General features: G+C 38.0%; 1 protein-coding gene across 1 annotated transcript in view; it reads left to right on the top strand.

Moving 5' to 3' along the window:
* The window catches only part of TMEM135 (transmembrane protein 135), a 156,576-nt gene that overhangs the window by 57,326 nt on the left and 80,673 nt on the right, over positions 1–18,577 (top strand). Inside the window, exon 5 of the mRNA XM_005417825.2 lies at positions 10,184–10,249. Coding sequence (XP_005417882.1) covers positions 10,184–10,249 — 66 coding nt within the window. The remainder of the gene's footprint in view (positions 1–10,183; positions 10,250–18,577) is intronic.

Here is an 18,577-nt window from a genome sequence, read left to right as displayed (position 1 = left end):
AAAAAAGTCAATATTCTTTATGACTTTTGGGAGGTAAATGAAAAGCATTACTCCTCTTTTGGATGAGGAATTGGTAGTACCATCAGGAACAGATTTTTAGGATCTCTTGATTGAGGGTCTCCCACCCTTGGGAAAGAAGACCACACTACTTGTTTACAGAAGAATCCTCTGTGTTTCAGTTGTCCTGCCTGATGTCAGATAAGTAAAACAGAAGCTAGAATCTGGCCCTTCTTTCTGCACTCTGCTTGTTTTACCAGTAATCTCATTGTGTTTTCTTGTGATTTGCCTCCCAAGTTTTAGAGAAAGAGGAGAGGGGTTTTACAGAACTGGCACTGATTGCCATGTAGCTTCATTTCCTTCTTTTACTACTGTCTATAGCAACCATCTGAATTTTGGTGAAAGTCATATATCCACTGAGACAACCTGAAAATAGAAATCAAGTCCCCTATTTCTTGAGTTAGAGTAGGCTACACTTTTTTCCCTATACAAAACCATTATTGTTAGGTTGACAAAATTAGTTGGCAGCAATTACCAAATTATTATATACCAGGCAAGAATATTCCATAGTATTGAAGTCAGTTCACTACAGTAATTTTGGTGCCTGCAGTGGTCTTTGAGTAGTTCTGACTGAAAGTCTCTCTGGATCTAATGAGTGTCAGGATATGGAGGTCGTAGCCAACTTCATTTCAGGTGGCTTGAGTCCGAGTCTGGCTCATGCCTTGATTTTTAAGGGCATTTTACTAGTTCAGCTTGCTAGAGGTGCTTTCTTCTGCTTTGACATTTGCTGTTTGTGCTCTGGTCATGCGGCTGGGCTGGATGCAGTAGTTCATCCATTGCGGGGTCAGGGCAGCTACTTTCCCTTCATGGAAAACAGTCAAGAGCAAGAAGGAGGAGTATCCATCTGGCATGACAGAGAAACAGAAGGGAAGTGTTTTAGACCTATGGGTAAATCCTACAGATTTATACATTTAGAATTCTTTAGCTACAAAATTAGAGGTGGTGAGTTCTCATGCCTTTTGTTTGAGCAGATTTGACAGATTTTACTACTTTTTGCTGTTGTACATGTGCGTAATGCAGTAGGGCTTGTGGAGTACAGCTGCACCATGGCTTCTGTCAACAGCCTTAAGGCTGAAAGTAGACATGGCTCTTCTGATGGTGTATGTGAAGGAGAAGAGTGACTTCCTCCTGAGACTAGTCTTGTGATAAAAGTTTCCTGCTTTTCTTAAAAAGAGAAAACAGCATGCATGCATGCTTTCCTATGGGCTTTGCACTGCTTGGCAGAGAGGGGTGATTCTTAGATGCTGGAGGGACTCTTTTCCTGTCAATTTTGAGGAAAAGTGCTTGGGAATAAGAATTCTTGCTCATTTAGTTTGTCTGAAATGGCTTCCCTTGCAAACTCTTGAGTGTTTGTGCAGCCCGTAAGTGAGGGCTTCTATTAGTTACTCATGGCCAAAATGAGAACAGCTTTCTTGGGAACAGAAGCCATTTGACCAGTGTTTCCGCCAGTTCTCAAAATACTGTTCTAAGCAATTAGCCCTCCTAAAATGAAAAAAAGTTGATTAAAAAATGATTCAGAGCACTACGTTACATTCGTAGTAAATTACCATTTCCTATGTAGTATATGGCTTTCTGAATTTTCTTGCTGATTTTTTATATTAAGTGGTTTCAATCACAATCAATATCTGATTTAGTTAAGTGTTTTATAGATAAGACCATATGATAAATCACAGTCTTTTATTAGGTCGTCACCAGAACAGCCATATTCTTCCTCAAAAGCAATTTAGCTTTTGTCTACCATCGCTAAAACGTTTTTATAAGCTGCCCCAAAAATGAAGTAGTGTTAACCTGTGTGCTCTGTTTCTAATTAGTTCTGAAAGATTGTGTGACATATATGTGTTTAAACAATGAGTTTGGGAAGTGAGTTGTGTCTCATGCGAAGTCGATGTAATCTATTGTACTCTTTACACCCTGATCGTGATAAATCACTAATTTAAAAATGTTATTTGGCTTGTATTCATATTAGTTTCGCACACAATACTGTAAGTAAATCACAATACATGGAAACAAACCAATTGAGACAAAGAAATTTCTATTCCATTTGCAAATACAGAGAACTACTACTTAAAATTGCTACCAGTGGGAAATGTAAAAGGTGAGGTAATCCCCTAAAGAAAAAGGGCGCTGGTTGTGAAACACATTAAATGTAAATCTTGTAAAAGTTGTAGGGAATGTACTGAAGGACTGAATTGAACCCACTCAGAGTTCATGCTGACAAGAAATTCTGGTCAATGAAGGCAGATAAAGGAATTGTAAATGACTGTTTAAATTAGTCTGGAATTCCAGAACATATACTTGGATAATATGAAATAAAGCTGTCTAAATATGCAGCTCTCATTAATTTCCTGGTCATAGTAAATGTCTGTTACAAGATCCAAGGCTGGAATAGCTTACTGGTATTTAAACATCTGCCATTTTTCAGGGGTTAGAGTGAAGAATAGAGATCAAGGATCTTTTGATTTTGCTCTCTGTTGTCCCAATAACACACTAAGGAACTACAGGTGAACCATGGAAGTTCACCTCAGTCTTATTTAACTTGTGTGGCAGAAGAATTTGGCTTCACTTACTTAAAATAGCTTGGGAATGAATTCTGCAGGAACATCCTGGTGCCTGTTGCGATGTCACACACCCTGTCTTCTGTTGTGTTTCTTTCACTGGTGCTTTTAAGATGAGGAGGGTGTGGTGCTACTATCTCACAGCAAAGAATTAAAATGGATGGATGGACAGGCAAAGATGTAGTAATAAGTGTAGGATGATCAACAAGGCCAAGTGTAAGATGCTGTACTTGGGTTGGGGCAAGCCCAAGCACAAATACAGATTGAGCAGAGAATGGATTGAGAGCAGCCCTGGAGAGAAGAACTTGGGGCTGTTGGTGAATGAGAAGCTCAACATGACCTGGGAATGTGAACTCACAGCCGAGAAAGCTGGCCTCATCCTGGGCTGCATCCAAAGCAGTGTGGGCAGCAGGGTGAGGGAGGGGATTCTGTCCCTCTGCTCGGCTCTCATGAGACCCTTCCTGGAGTGCTGTGTCCAGCTGTGGGGTCCCCAACATAAAAAGGACTTGGACCTGTTGGAGCATGTCTACAAAGATGATGAGAGGGCACTGGAACAGTTTGTCCCAAGATGTGGCTGCCCCATTCCATGGAAATGTTTAAGACCAGATTGAATGGGGCTTTGAGCAACCTGGTCCAGTGGAGGGGATCCTTGCCCATGGCAAGGGTGTTGGACTAGATGGTCTTTAGAGGCCCCGTCCAACCCAAACCATTCAATAGTTCTGCATGGTGTTGGAGTTCATTGCAGCTCTGGACTCAGGGCAGTGTCGCCGTTTTATCCTGAAAACTTGGTGACTGCATCAAGCCTTGTCAGACCTGCTGTTTCTGCATGTTGTTCCTTCAGCAACCTTTGGCCAGGCAGCAGTAAAGCTCTCCATGGATCAGTTTCAAAGGGGATAGAAGGAGATGGTGCATGATGAGTGCTCCTTCTCACCATTTTGGAGCTGAAAATCTGAAGATTGTGCTGCCCCTAAATCCTGGAGTGATCACTGACTGTACAAGCAAATGTGCTTGTATATTGCTGGTCCGGCCAGACTGGTGTATTGGCCACTGTCTTTTCTGCTCTGGCAGCATTACTAATCAAAACCAGGTTTGACAGTTGTCATGTGCTTTCTGCAGCCTGGCTTGCAGCTGTTTGCTGTCCCTCTGCTGTGTGATTGGAAAAAAGGAAGGTTTTAGTTGGCTTCACTGGATCATTTCTCAGGCACAGAAACCTCTGCTCTATGATGATGGTGGAGCAGGCTGCTTGGACCTCCTTTCTCTGGCATTTCTGTCAAGGCAGGAGAGATTAAATGGCCTATTTCTCCAGTTTCCCATGCTGGCTGCTGGCCTGGTTTGTGGGTAATTCAGTTCATGAGCATTATACTGCTGGATTTTTTTTTTTTTCTGGCATCCTGATACTTCGTTAATTGCAATGTTGAGCCCTTCAATCCTTTGTGCAGAGAAAACTAGAAAAAGGTGAAAGTCAGTTACAGGCTGGGACCAGGAATCCCAATGTAAATACCAAGCATTTTTTGTGAGGGGGCTGGGAGGAAGGAAAGAGAGAGAAACAGGTAGAAGTCAGGAGAAGAAAAGCAATTATCATGATCTTGGCAAATGTTACAAATACCACAACTGCAAACTACTAGCTTCAGATTAAGATAAATACATACAAATGTTTTTTATTTCATCCTCTTAGCAGCATATATCATGTGATTATTTCCATGCTTTGTTCATTTGTTGAGTGTGTGTTCTGCAATTTTAAATTATAAAGCTCTTTAAGGAGAGGCTGAGGTTCCTGAGCAGACTGCAGCAGGGAGGAAGATCAGGATAGTTTAGTTAGTTAGGTAGAAGGTAGAGATAAATTAGTTCATAAGGTAGTTTATTAACCCTGAAAGTGCACATTCAGGTCAGTGAGCAAACAGAATTTTTAAATGGACTAGAAGTTACACTGAACTGTGTGCGAATTTGAACCTATGTTTACATGACAAATCTGCAAATGCTTTCAGGAACAAGCAAGACAGAAAAAGTTACTATGCTGTTAGTCTTGTTAGTTTTAATACTGATTTTTTTATGCTGTATTAGTGATGTGTTTTGCACCTCTCCAAATCTCTAGTTTGAGAAGCAACACATGTTTATTATTTAAGAAAGAAGGACATTTTCAATAGTACTTATAAGATACACGGCCAGATGTGTGCTTTGTTTGCACAAATGTTGGGTAAGTAACCAGAGGAGAGGGATATTAAGTATTATGGGATGCAAAGGTGGTTGTTTGGTGCAACACATTCTGAAAGCTGAATTTGGGAAAAAAAATAGAGATGTTTTGGAAAATGGATATAAGGCTTTCATAAACTCTGTAAAACATGCTTTATCATGGGGTTTAAATTGTTTAGTCTTTAGAGAGTTCACAGTTAAGTTACTTTTATTGAAAGTAAGGGTAGGATATTATTTGATCTGTGAATGGGTGGCTGGAAAGAGCTTGTGTCTCGCGGATGCCAGATATAGGCTGATCTATGCATTGTACAAATAAGGTTCCAATAGTTCAGTAACGAGGGCAGAGACATTCAGTCATTCAACAAAGTAAAAGATGGAGGTATATGGAATTCACATCTGTACAATGGAATTAATTGAACTTCTAATGGTTTTTCAGAGAGTAGGAATCTACATATCTGTCTTTTTAAAAGCTTCAGTTCAGCTTCAGTATTGTATTTTAACATATTTATAAAATATTTTAGATCTCTAAAGTATGTAGAATGCAATGAATTTTAGTTTGGTACTGTGGTAATTTCATCAAAAGTTGTAACAGTAATTAAGCTCCTCAGTTAAATCTGTCATCTTGAGTAAGGTTTAAATGCAGACAGTTGCTTTACATTTGACTTTTTGTGGACAGAATTGAGGAAAAAAAAATTCAAAAACTTCTGTGTTTTCCTAGTCATTATTGCTTCTGAATCTCACCAGATCTTTTTTATCTAGCACTCCTTGTTTTCAAAAGTTGTGTGATAGTTAGCTAATAAGGGCTATAACGATAGTTCATATATAATCAAGTTGAAAGATTGTTATTAATGATTTTGGATAGACTGTCAAAACCCTTTTTTCATGTAATTTGCTTTTCACAAAGAAGCACAAATTTTACAGGCCAGAGCTGTCAGCTAGCTGTTGTATCCAAGATCAGCAAACCTTCTAGGAGAGAAAAAATGTCTTTTGTGGTATTTCATCCTTTTTTATTCTTATAAATAATTTGCATAATTTAAATTCAAATAGGGTTTTTTTCTGTTTTGTTTTGGGTTTTTTAATGCACATGTAGAAGAAATGCCAAAATTTGTCAGGTGATTAAAAAGCGTGCATTTCTAAATTCATTAACTTGTGTGATCAGTCTCTTCATTGCTTGTATTTCCCGTTTTAACTTTGGTAAAATAGTAATTATTCTGATGAAGTATTATGTGAGACCATTTTATTTTTGTGCATACCTAGAAAATTCAAGACATCTGGAATCTAATGCAGTATTTCTGTTTTTGCTACCATTTCCATCAATAATGCACAATTATCTTCCACTTTAGTTCTGGTTCATACAAGTGATTTTTTTTTTTACCCACTTGCAAAGAATTTGATCAGAAGCAACTGCTTTGTTGGAGTGGGAACAGTTGGTCATCTTTGTCTGGAGATGACATTAGAGCTTGCACGGCGTTGCAGAGTGGTAGCCTACCTCAGGCTGCCATTTCACCTCAGTATAATGTAACACACTACACGTTCTTTGTAACGAGCAACAATTTTAGGATTCAGTAACAATCATCCTGGCAACACATTTATTTCACACTGAGATCACTAAAACCATGTGTTGACAGTTTGCTTTCTTAGGAACCTCTAACTCCCAAGGCTGAGTAGAAGGCTTATTCACAGTGAATTGAATGCAAATAAATCTCAAGTTTTTACGGCTTTCTAAAATATCCGATTATATTGTAATAGTCAGTGAAAAACAGTTAAAAATTAGTTAAATTCCTAGTCAGCAGTTTCTTTGACAATAGTATTAGTATTTCTTAAATGGAAAGTTATGCCTAGTTTGATTTGTGACAGAGCAATAGGTCTGTATATTTTTAGCAGATTTAATACAATGAAATAAACTTGCTGTTTCAATGTACTTGGTATCTTTTAACACATTACTTAAAAGTAAATCCTTTGAACTCAAATGTCTTTAATAGATTTAGTCAGTGTTGAAAAAAGTTGTAGGCAAATATTTTGCAGCATGAATATTGACTATTATTATACTGGTAACTTTGGTAGATTTGAAATTGCATACCAAGGATATGTCAGGCAAGATGTGTTCAATAAACAGGATTTTTAGTCAAAGTAGATTTGGTGTCCTATAGGGATCCTTTTACTCTCAGCAAGATATTATCATAAATATAATTTTAGAAAATATTTGAGGTGTGCAAAAATATTGTTGTTTTTATATTGCCGTTGTGGTTCTTCATACAACTTCTTTTTTTCCTCTATCCTTTATGTGGAGTATTAAGTATGATGAAGTTTGTCTCTAACATTAAAAAAAAATACAGTCCATGTATATTTTGACTTTCTCCACCCTTATGCTTATTATTTCATATCCAACATGTGCAGCTCAAATGCCAGCAGGATGTTCTATGTTTTTGGATTTCCTTGTGTCTTGGCTTGTCACAGCTAGAAACTGCAGGATGGCCTTCCACTTGGCTGGCACTAAGCATTTCCACCACTTAGAGAGAATTTGAGGAATTGGGCTGTGTTTCTTTGGAGAGCAGAAGGAATTTACAGGTCATCTGTAAATTGCATTTTTTTTGTGGGCTTGTCACTTAAAATGTTGTTTTGAAATGCTGAAACATGTTGATCAGAGAGGTCGTGAGACCTCCAATCTTTGAGATGCTGAAAATGGGCCTAGACAAGCTGGTTCAAGGGAACTTGAGGAGGATCAGAGAGAATCATGGAGTTGTTAAGGTTGAAAAAAGCCTTTAAGGTCATAGAGTCCATCCATTAACCCAGCACTGCCAAGTCCACCACTAAACCATGTTCCCAAATGCTTTTAAATACGTCCAGGGATGGTGACTCAAACACTTCCCATGGCAGCCTGTGTTCAAGTGCTTTACAGCCCTTTCCAGGAAGAAACTTTTCCTAATATCCCATCTAAACCTCTCCCCAGTGTAACTTGAGGCCATTTCCTCTTGTCCTGTCACTTGTTACCTGGGAGAAGAGACTGACCCTCACCTGGTTACAGCCTCCTTTCAGGCAGTTGCAGAGAGGGATAAGGTCCCTTCTGAGCTTCTTTTCCCCAGACTAAACACCCCCAGCTCCTTCAGCTGCTTCTCATAAGACCTGTGTTCCAGACCTTTTCCCAGGGCTGCTACACTTCCTTGGACATGGTCCAGTATGATTCTGTTTGTTTCTGCATTTGCAGAAAGGAAAGGCAGAAGGGAAAAAGATAGAAATTGAAGACAGTGTGGAAGCTTTAAAAAAACAGAACTGTTACAGATAAACTTACATTTTAAGACTGGCAAAATTTTGCTAGCTGATTACTTTTATCATTAGTCTTTGTGATGTAATAGCACTGTGAAGATGTTAAAATATTCTTAATGGTTGCATCATGCTCTTCTGCCTTGTAGGACATTGCCTTACTGAATCTCCACATGTTCCAAGCTAGTTTGCTTTGTCAAAAGAATGCAGACCTGAACTATTTACTGCCAGTGTCCACCTTTTTCACCTTAAAGCTTATACCAGCAGTAGGCTTGGGCTGATTACTGTTTTGAAAGATGAACTTCTTTAAGCCTCTTCTTGGATGTTGCACACTGAAACCCCCAACAGCTCTTTCTGCAGCCTTGTCATTGCCAGTCAAAGGCTACAGGTGGCCTCATCCCCACCATGCAGTTGGTCTGGGAAGCTGTGTTTGTAGGGCTAATCTTCTTAGTGGAGGGTGGCCTACTGGAAGGCATCTGTGATGTTGCATTTGCTATTGCTGTGGTTTTTCCTTGTTTCTGAATGGGTTTGACAGCTGGCATTAACAAGGTGAGTACAAGTGTACTAAGAGAGATCTCTTACTAGTAGATGTGAAAAGAAAGTCACACACACCAGTGGTTTTCAAAAGAAACAAAAGCAGCTTAGCTGTATTGACAGAATGCTCAATTTGGTTGAAACATCCCTAAAAATATTGGTGAAAGAAGCCAATTTCGTGAAATACAAAAGGCTGTGTGCAGTTCACTTCATCTCTCAGAGAAGAAAGGTTTGAGAAGCAGAATCACAGTGGAGCACTGCCCTGCATCCTTGTGGGTGTAAATGAAGTAATAGATTTTGCAGCCCAATGTTCTGGAGTGTACACATTCATTTACAGGTGTGTGGGGAGTACGTAAGGTAATTAAAATATCTTTTATTAAGTTATTTTCTGCGGAAAATTGTGTAGGAAGGAGTAAACCTCACTTAATCTGTCTCTTGGAAGACTGACGAATTAATCTCAAGAGAGGTCTTTGATACCATATTTATTGAGATACAGCTGTCTTAAGGTAGTGTTAGCAAGAATCCAGCAAGTCGTGTGAGCATGGAAACACTGTGATGCTTTTTTTCCAAATCACTGTTTGGAAAGATGATCAGCTACTGCAAACTGCTTTTATTTATAAACTTTCTAAATGTGGTTGTTGTTGTTGTTGGTTTTTTCCTGAACAGCCTGCTAACTACTCCTTAACACAGATCCTTCAATGTCAGGGTATTTTTTAAATTAGAACCAGATATTAAAACCGTGGTTTTTTGCAGTTGAAATTGAAACCATCTTCACTGTTTGCTATGGAAACAAATTTTTAAAACAAATCTGTTCATGTGTATGCTGTTGTGCCAATCCATGAATTTATGTAACTTGCTGACTTTTTTCATGCCTTTTTCCAACCAGCTTGTAGAAAGATAGGTGGTACAGGACCTATTATAGTCTGCATTAAACCAGTAACCTATATCTGATCAGAGATATGTGCCAATTGTCTCACTGGATTAAGGAAAGGATGGGGGCACATTTTCTAACACAGAAAGGTATTCAACCTAATTAAAGATAGGAGATTTCCCCAAATTTGTATTCCCTGCCATTTGCACATGACAATGCCGTGCTTTATAATCCCACCATTACTGAGAGTTAAGAGGGGCTTTTAGGAATAGCACTGCATCATACTGTTTTTTCATACTCATTGGTCAGTTTAGATGTATATTATTAAACAGCAATTTTGAAATCAAGTTTCATGAGTCATGAAATACTATATGGTTATTTTTTCCACAGTACCCCACTTTTACTTTACAGCTTCTGGAGGACAATTATCTGGGGCTGAGCATCTCTGACCTGCTCAAAGAGTCTTCTGGAACAGCTGTGATGTTGCCTGAGGGATCATGTACTGTTACTTAGGCTGAGACCAAAATCCTCAATATGTCTCACCTTGCCTAAACTGTGCAGGTAGTTCTAAAGGAATTACTGGAGCAATTCAATTTTAAAATAGGTGCTAGCAGAAATAGGTAGCAGAAAATATAAAAAATATTATAACAAGTTGAAACTAACTGTCATAAGCTGTTTTTTAATGACTAATTTGTCTGTGTATTTGTTGATGCAGGCCACAGAAACATTGTTCCGGATGGCAGTAGCAAGAGGAGCTATCACACCTTTAAGACATGGAGAAGTAAGGCTAAATATATATATTTTTTAGTTTCTTATTTATGTGTGATATAATGCTTTATTAATATAGTGTTTTATAAATTCCTGGAAGTCATACTGTCTTCAGGTAAGTGAAGAGAGCTGGACTACATATAACTTGCAGACCTACATTCCAGTATTGTTTTAAAGGAGAACAGAAATGTAAATACTGCCCAGTTGGAAATGAAGTATTTTTCAAAGAATGCTTATGCTTCTCTTTGCTTCAGTCATTATTTAGCCATATGATAGAGTGGTTCAAGAGAGCCTTTCAGCTGCTTTGCCAAGTGCTGGGTTCCAGTTTTTCACTGAATTTTCTCTATTAAAGATGGTCAAATCTAGAGAAATTCACGGGAGATCAATACTTATTCCTGGATAGCTGTGGAGGGGTTATTTCATCCTTTGTACCTTTTCAGAAATAGTAACTTCATGTAATACACAAAGTATTAGCATATCAATTATTCCAGAGAGGATAAATGTATTTGAATATTATGTTGCTCATACACACTTCTGTTTGTGGTGAACATTTTTTTTCCTTCTTTGTACGGTTTTATATCTGGTAAACATGGTTTTGAACGTTGATGATTGAATATCTCCAATATGAGTTGGTGCCATTTATACTTAGGTTGAATTTAATTTAAAAAATAAAATACTACAGTCATGCATGACACTGGAAGTGAAGGATGATCTGGGCATTGCCACAGCTGGATGCTACAGTGTGTGGGGTTTTTCAGTGTTAGAAACATCAGTGTTTTTTCATGGTAATATTATTTTGACCAAATTCCTAATAAGTTTGCGAAAAGTTCTTATCAGAGACACAGTGTTCAGTCTGGAATCTTGACTTACACTGACCCCAGAGTCCCAGCTGTGCTGTAAAATGTTCCTTATGCTGATGAAGTTGCCTTAATCTCTTTTTTGTGACAAAATAATGTATCTCTGCATTAGTGTCTGAAGATGTACCTCAGATATCATGTCCTGCCATTGTCTGGAGTTTTAGCTTTTCTGAATATATGGGTCCTCTCTGAATTTTGTGTACTGCTATTTTCTACAGACGAATGTAATGCCATTTCCAGAAGTGTTAGTTACCTAATATGTGCATCCTTTCCAAATTCCCTGATTAGGTAGTGAGGCATACTTAATTTTCTATGTTTTAATGACCAGGTTGCCCAAAAGGTTTATGTAGTTACCCAGTCAGTGATGTGAATTATGGAAAAAGAAAATTATTGGTTTTCTTAAAGAGTAGCTAATTGTACTGTTTGCAATCCAAAATACTGGGACAACTACAGATGTAATGATGTCTCTTGTTAATAATATTAGTAATTTCTGAATCTGATACATCTTCTATTGAGCCAGTTTAGCTCACTGATAAGGTAGAAAAAATTTAAATCTTTTCTTCAGATATTCCTTCTGATTTTTTATCTATTAAACCACCTCAAAGGCTAGAGAGAAGCAGAGGAGAAGCAGTAACATAAGTGGTGAGAAGATGTAACCATGGTTAGCAAGAGAGGAAGTGTGAGAAAGTCAGCTTCATGTTGGTGTATGGTGTCCTGTGATACTTTTTCTAAGGTATTCCTGGGGCCTCAGTGGAAATGCAATTAAGACTAAGCTAGATAACTTAGAGATAAAACATGTAATAATGATCCAGAATTGGCTTTTTGTGTAAGAAGGCAGTGGGAGAAACAAGAAAATACCTTTTTTCTCTCTTGTATTTTTATTGGACTTTATGCAGCAGAAATGTTTTCTCTCATTGAATTCCATTGTAATTATAATTTACTTAGTCTGAAAATGAGAAATTACATTATTCAAATGGAGCTAATTTTTCCAGAAGAAGCATATAATTATCAAGTCATACTAAAATTTTTTTTGCTCTTCCAAGAAGTTGCTGGATGTTTGCACACATAAGTAGAAAGGGGGCCAGAAAAAAAGTGGAATATGAACTAAAGTTGACTGTATTCTGTTTGAGAAGTGTGAATTTGGCAATGAAAATCAAAACAGAGAAACTTTTTAACTGGAAATTTCAAAATACGGAGGCAGCAATCCAAATGTGCAAAAGTGCTGTTCAACTTTCACATCAGCACTTAAAAATGTAACACCATTTAAAATTTGAGAGAGGGTAAAACTGTTCACTGCTAGAAGGCAAAAGTCATACCTGTTTGTTTTAAATTAATTTAAAAAAGGCCTTATTCTTTCTGTACCACTGAACAGATTATTGTGCAAACATTTCTTCTACAGGCGACACAGGATGCGTGAAAAGCTGTACATTATGATCCAGTTGTCATCACCAGGTGGATTTATAAGTTATAATATTGAATGCCCACTGGCAGTCCCTTTTATTTCTCCTTTCAATATTTCTTCATTCATTTGGCCTTATCAGGTCTTTGTGAATATAGAATTTTTATGTTTTTCATTTATTTTCCTTGAAGAAATTAAAAAATGAGGATGTATAGGTTTGGTCTTCCTACTTTTGCATGTGGTATATGAAATCACTGTTAAGAGTTTGTATAATTATGCTGCCAAAACTAATTATCAAAATTGGGTGCATAGTGCCAAAGATTATTTAACTGTGGAATATTAATCATAGAGGTTCATGAAGAATCTTCTCAGCAGTTCTTTTGCTCCTGGGTGAGTTTAAGCGTATTAGCATCTGTGGGACGGAATCAAACCCAGAAGTAATTAATTCTCAGGATTCAATATGTTGTTGTCTGTGTTAATTAGTTATTCCTATCAGTTATTTTATTGTGGGGGTGGTGCATGAGGCAGAGCCCTATTCATTTCTGTTACCACTTCTAGCTGATGCCTAAATGATCCAAAAATTGTGGGCGCAGATGTGATCACATCAAATCCCATGGCTGTGCTTCTCTTCGGGAATCTTAATATGCATTTCATTAATGACGCAAGGCTGAGAGCCGTGCATTTGGGGAGCCCAGACCTGGCACCACCTAGAGAGCCTCTCCAGCTGTTTCTTCTGCTTCTGGTCTTCATGCAAGAGGCTCAGGTCTGCTGCCATCAGTCACTCTCAGTGTCCAGTCTCTGCCAGACAGACCTGCTGTCTCTGTGGCGCTAGCTGATAGGGCAGCAGTGATGGGGTTGAGGAAACAAAAGCAGCAACAGCCTGCCTGCTAAAATGAGTGACAAGAGGAATACAAGGAGGCTGCTGCTTCAGAGGTGACTTTTTGTGCTTTCCAGCTCTGCATTCCTGAAGCCTCTACTGCTGTGTGCTGAGTCCCCAAGGGAGAGCTGTAAGGAGGAGTAAGGGTTGGCAGCAGTGGGCTGTGAGGAGTTGCTGAGTGCATGGCAGCAGGATGGAATACATTTGGCACAAGCGAAGATCAGTTTGGTGGCTATACACAGAGAGAACTTCCAGAATTTTACTGGACATGACCAATTTTATTCACGTTGTGCCAATGATACACCAGAACCAGTGTGTCACGTAGGATGTGGATATCCTGTGGAGATGCTGAACAGGAAGGAGAGATCTGGTTAGGACAATGAGCTCGCAGGACATTGATGGTCTCAGGCCCTGTAGATGAGGGAAATGGATCCACACAGAGAAGGAGCAGGGGGATAAACTGAGAGGGTGGAACCCTTAAATGGAAAAAATGCATGAAATAGGTAGGCTGATGTAGCCAACAGATCTAATGGTAGAGTTATGATTCCCAGAGAGCCACAACTGATACCAGCCATGCATGACCTCTGTGGCTGTTAGCATAAAAATGTAAGCTTTTCTAGCCTAAAATGGCTTACTGCCTTGCAGTGTAATATGTGCAACTGTTTGCATTGCGATGGCAGTAGATACCCATGCTTGAAAGTGGACTTTGTTGGAAGAAGACAAGTTTTTGCTTTTGTTTAAAGCAATTTTTCAGAGATTTCACCATTCTGTGTGTTTTCTGTAAATTCAGTAATGCGAATTGCAAAGTTTTATGAATTTAGCCCAGATATCTGTAAAACGTAATTTCTGTGGATTTGTGTTCATAGTTAATACCAGTGATGTGTTTGCAATACCACACTTAGCTAAACGTTGAACAAGGGGATCGGTAAGGATCTTTAAAATGTGATTTCTTTAATATTTGTACAAGTGAATCCATAACAGTGAGAACAGCAATATGAAACACTCCTTTGTGCAGCACTGCTTTTTGTTCCACAGGTGTACTGAAAGAACTTTGGACAGGAGGGTACATAGTTGAAGTGACATTACTGCCAGCTCTGGTTTTCCTTGCTCTCTTTCTTCACAGTCCACCGTGCCATAGCAGAGTGCAGTGTAGACTCCTGGAAACTCGCCTGTGGACTTATAGCCATAGAGACATGAACCTTTTGTATTATTAACAGAAACTGTGATTACTTTTTTCATGAGGAGGAACTTCTTAATTTTGCCAATGGAGGGATTCAAAAGAGGTATTATGACACCTCTCATCATATTAGTTGTGTAATGTGAAGATGACATGGAACTAAGTTTGCATTAAATGATAATCTCCACCACAAAGGATTGTTAGTCTCTTGAATCTTATCCTCTGGGTTTTTCCTGAGCTGGTTAAGGGTTGCTGGCACACAGAAAACATGTGTGTTTTATAAATTGAATATGTTGCAAAACGGTGTAAATTTAATTTAACCAAATCATATTTCTGAATGTTGTGTAAGATCCAAAGTGCCAGTAGGTTTCAGTATTAATTTCTCATATAAAATTACCCCCTTATATTTGAAAGGTATTAGCAAGACTAAAAGAAAGGGTTTGGTTACAGGCAGGTCTGAGTGCCTGTTCATCTAAAATGAGGCCCCTTCTCTCTGTCCTGAGAAAATAATCTCTAATTTTTAGCTTTTTCAAAAGAAATGTGTTAAAAAAAATTCAAAATTAAAAACTTATCCTATAAGAGTGTTCTGTACCATCAATTAACAGCTCAAATTATTGGCATACATACTTATAGCTTTCTCATTAGTGAAATCTATTTCGGAAGGAGTATAGAGCTTGTCTTTTGTAACTTCTTGTAAATAAGAAGCAATGGATAAAATGTATCCACAAGAATAGAACTGTTTTATAGTCCTTTGGTTTAAGGTTTTGGTTTGGGGCATATGTGTCAGAAGTATTTTAAAATAGTACTGGGATCTGGAAAATTCTTCTGGCAGGTCACAATGGGTAACAGTTCAAAGGTAATTTAATTGCCAAAGACTGGCATACCTTATCTATGTTATCTGGAAGTAAGTCAAAAGTAAATAATTCTTCTGATTAAATGCAGTGAAAACTAAAGCTTGATTGGAGAGAGAGAGAGAGAGGTTGGGAATGCAGTTGAACCCTGGGGAGAGAAACCAGCAGATTGCCTTTGAGGTGTCCCAGTGTACAGTGTTCCAGTGCTGTTTCTGCCACGTGTTGTATGAAGGTTTTATTTGTCTAGCTTGCCCTGGGTTATCCATTTTAAGTGGTCTATGGGTTTTAATTAATTTTTTAGTCATGAAGAGGAAGGAAAATTTGTTTTAAAACCATAGTTGAATATGAAGAACTTTTCTGCTCTTTTAAAATGCCATTTGCCTAGAGATAGTCTGTTACTTACTAAAAATCATCTCAAGCCTAGACAGAGTCTTGATCTGTTCTAAATAATTTTCAAGTGTCATGATGGAGTTAGTTTGTTAGGGAATGTGAAAAATTAATGCACTGTAGGAATCATGGCTGGTGTAAATTTAAGGTAGAAATATCTGTAAATAAGAGAGTGGTTTCAGTGGTTATATTTCAGAATATGGAGAGGTACCGCTGAAGAAAGGGTAACACACAAGTTTGGAAACTCAGAGAACTTGAATTTCAAAACAGAAGTGAAATATTATCTAGGTAACTCATGCTTTGTAGTTTTCTTTTAAGTGTATGGAAAATATAGTCTGCCTTATTTTTCATGGAGTGGAACAATAGAATTTAGTACTTCAAGCATTTAGCATATCATGCTGGGCTTTATTATTATTGTAATTTTCTTTTGTTCAAACTCATGGTATGTATTTGTCTTAGAAGAGTCCTAAATTCCCTTAATGAAGTGAAACACAAGGCTGAAAAGTAAATTAAATTATGCCCAGAGGTATTTGCCAGGTATGTTTCACCAAGAAAGTATTGGCAGGGAGTAAAGTAAGGAGGGAATTACCTATTTTAAAGACTTCTATTTTTTTTTTTCCTTCTTTAGTACTTAGCCTGTGTATTTCAGATTTCTTACTTTTTTGCATCTGCAAAGCAGCTAGTGCATGATGAAAGTAGACAATAAAAATTAGGGCAACAGAGCCAAATGTAAGGAAATGTATTTAGCTCCCAGTCTAGTTTTTTTTTTGGTCTTCTATGTCATGGCCTTGGAATGAAGCTGTCATTTTGCTTTATACTTAAAACCTGTCCCCAAAATTGCCCCCTGCAACTCCATTGTTCTACAAGAGAAAAGAGCATGTGAAGGGAGATTTTTACTCCTGTACATGAGGAAAGGCAGAGTAGGTGCTGCTGGAGCTTGGTGCTTGAATAATGCTTCTTTCTCACTTTGGTGGTGTCCATACTGTTGTATGTTAATTCATTCATGGAGTTGAATAAATAGGCAACTGTAAGAAGATACTTAACCTGATAAAACTAAGAATTTGTTCACATTCCTTTAGTAACACTCAATACTGAGTGTTACTAAAGCATACATGTAACTAATCCTTAGTTTTTGTGCAAGTTGTTGGAAGGATTAGCCAGTGTCTGAATGTGCACCATTTTCAATAACACTTTGCAGTGTAAATATATGCATATCAACTAAATTACTACTGTATGTATAGTCACAGAATATAGAATGGTTTGGGTTGGAACGGACCTTGAGGAACATCTAATTCCATCTCCCCCCCATCATGGGCAGGGACACCTTCCACTGACCAGGTTGCTCAAAGCCACATCGAGCCTGGCCTTGAACAGTTCCAGAGATGGGGCATCCACAGCTTCTCTGGGCAGCCTGTGCTGGTCCCTCTCCACCCTCACAGTAAAGAATTACTTTCTAACATCTTATCCAAATGTTCTCTCAGTTTGAAGCCACTCCCCCTTATCCTATCACTACAGTGCCTGGTGAAGAAGCCCCTCTTGGCTTCGCTATAGGCCCCCTTCAGATGCAGAATGGCTGCTATGAGGTCTCCATGCGACCTTTGTTTCTCCAGGATGAACAGTCACTTTGAAGGATCAGTGCCTTAATTTTAGTGTAAATGTTACTTACATTCAATGATTTTCAGCTAATTAAATGCAACATTCCTTTTGTAAAGTGTTCTTATTGAATTGAGGTTATTTTATGCTTCTTGTCCATGTGTTAGACTTACTAAAGTATTGTTGAAACAAGAACTAATAGTCATATTTGGTAATTTTTAATTGTCGTGTATGTTAACAGATTGCATTAATCAAAATGCAGTTAGAAATGTCTTTTTTTGGGTTTCTGAAAAAAAGATGAATGTGCCTGTAATCAGTGAGAAAGCTTTTTCCATTCCATCCCACCTAAACAATAGTGTTGTGATTCTGTGTGCTACTCTGTGTTTAAAGACCTAAATTTTCAAACATTTTTCTGTAGGTGTAAAACTAGAATAATCCTACTTTTATTGGGCATATACTTGATTAATATTATATAAAAGTTAAAATTTATATACATTTTTCTTAAAACTGTAGAAAAATCAAATTACAATATCTAGGGTAAACAGTTCCTGCTTATAAAGGCTAAGGGTTTTATTGTTCTTTCCAAAATGTGAAGATGTGGGAAAATACTGTTGATAGGGAGGTTGACTGCTAGGATTGGGAACTGATACCAAAACCAGGGTGTAGTTTTTCTGATGTGACATTATTTGGTGGCAGGGGGAAGAGACTCTGGAGCATTTCCATCACATGACAGGTTGTGATCCTTACTGGGTGAGCACAGCTGGCTTTTTTGGACACTGTAATGCTGGTACTATACTCTAGTGATCTGAAATTATTTTAAACTTAAAAATCTTAGGTGTTCTTCCTTCTTTTAAAAAACTTCTATGCATTTGCTCTGTGAGACCATCCCTGTTCCTAAATAACAGCTTGAGAACAGGAGAACAGTCTAGCCTGAGATATTTAGATACCTTCATGATTGTTAAGGAAGTTACTGTTATGGGCAAGATCAAATGCTGTTGCTCACTGCTCAGGAGTGTGTACTCAAGAATCAGGAATAGTGGATGTTAATGGAAATTAACATTGCTAAAGTTCTGTAGTAATAGTCTGCACTGTTTCATTGTAATAACGTGTTGTAATATTTTTGCAATATTTAATCACTTAGGAAGGATTATATTGTCTTTCTTGACTGATATCTCAGTGCAAGGTGATTGTGATGGGTGA

This window comes from Geospiza fortis, unplaced genomic scaffold (assembly GCF_000277835.1).
Source record: "Geospiza fortis unplaced genomic scaffold, GeoFor_1.0 scaffold16, whole genome shotgun sequence".
NCBI classification, from domain to species: Eukaryota; Metazoa; Chordata; class Aves; order Passeriformes; family Thraupidae; genus Geospiza; species Geospiza fortis.
The sequence above is the reverse complement of the archived record's forward strand: the minus strand, read 5'-3'. Positions and strand labels throughout refer to the sequence as shown.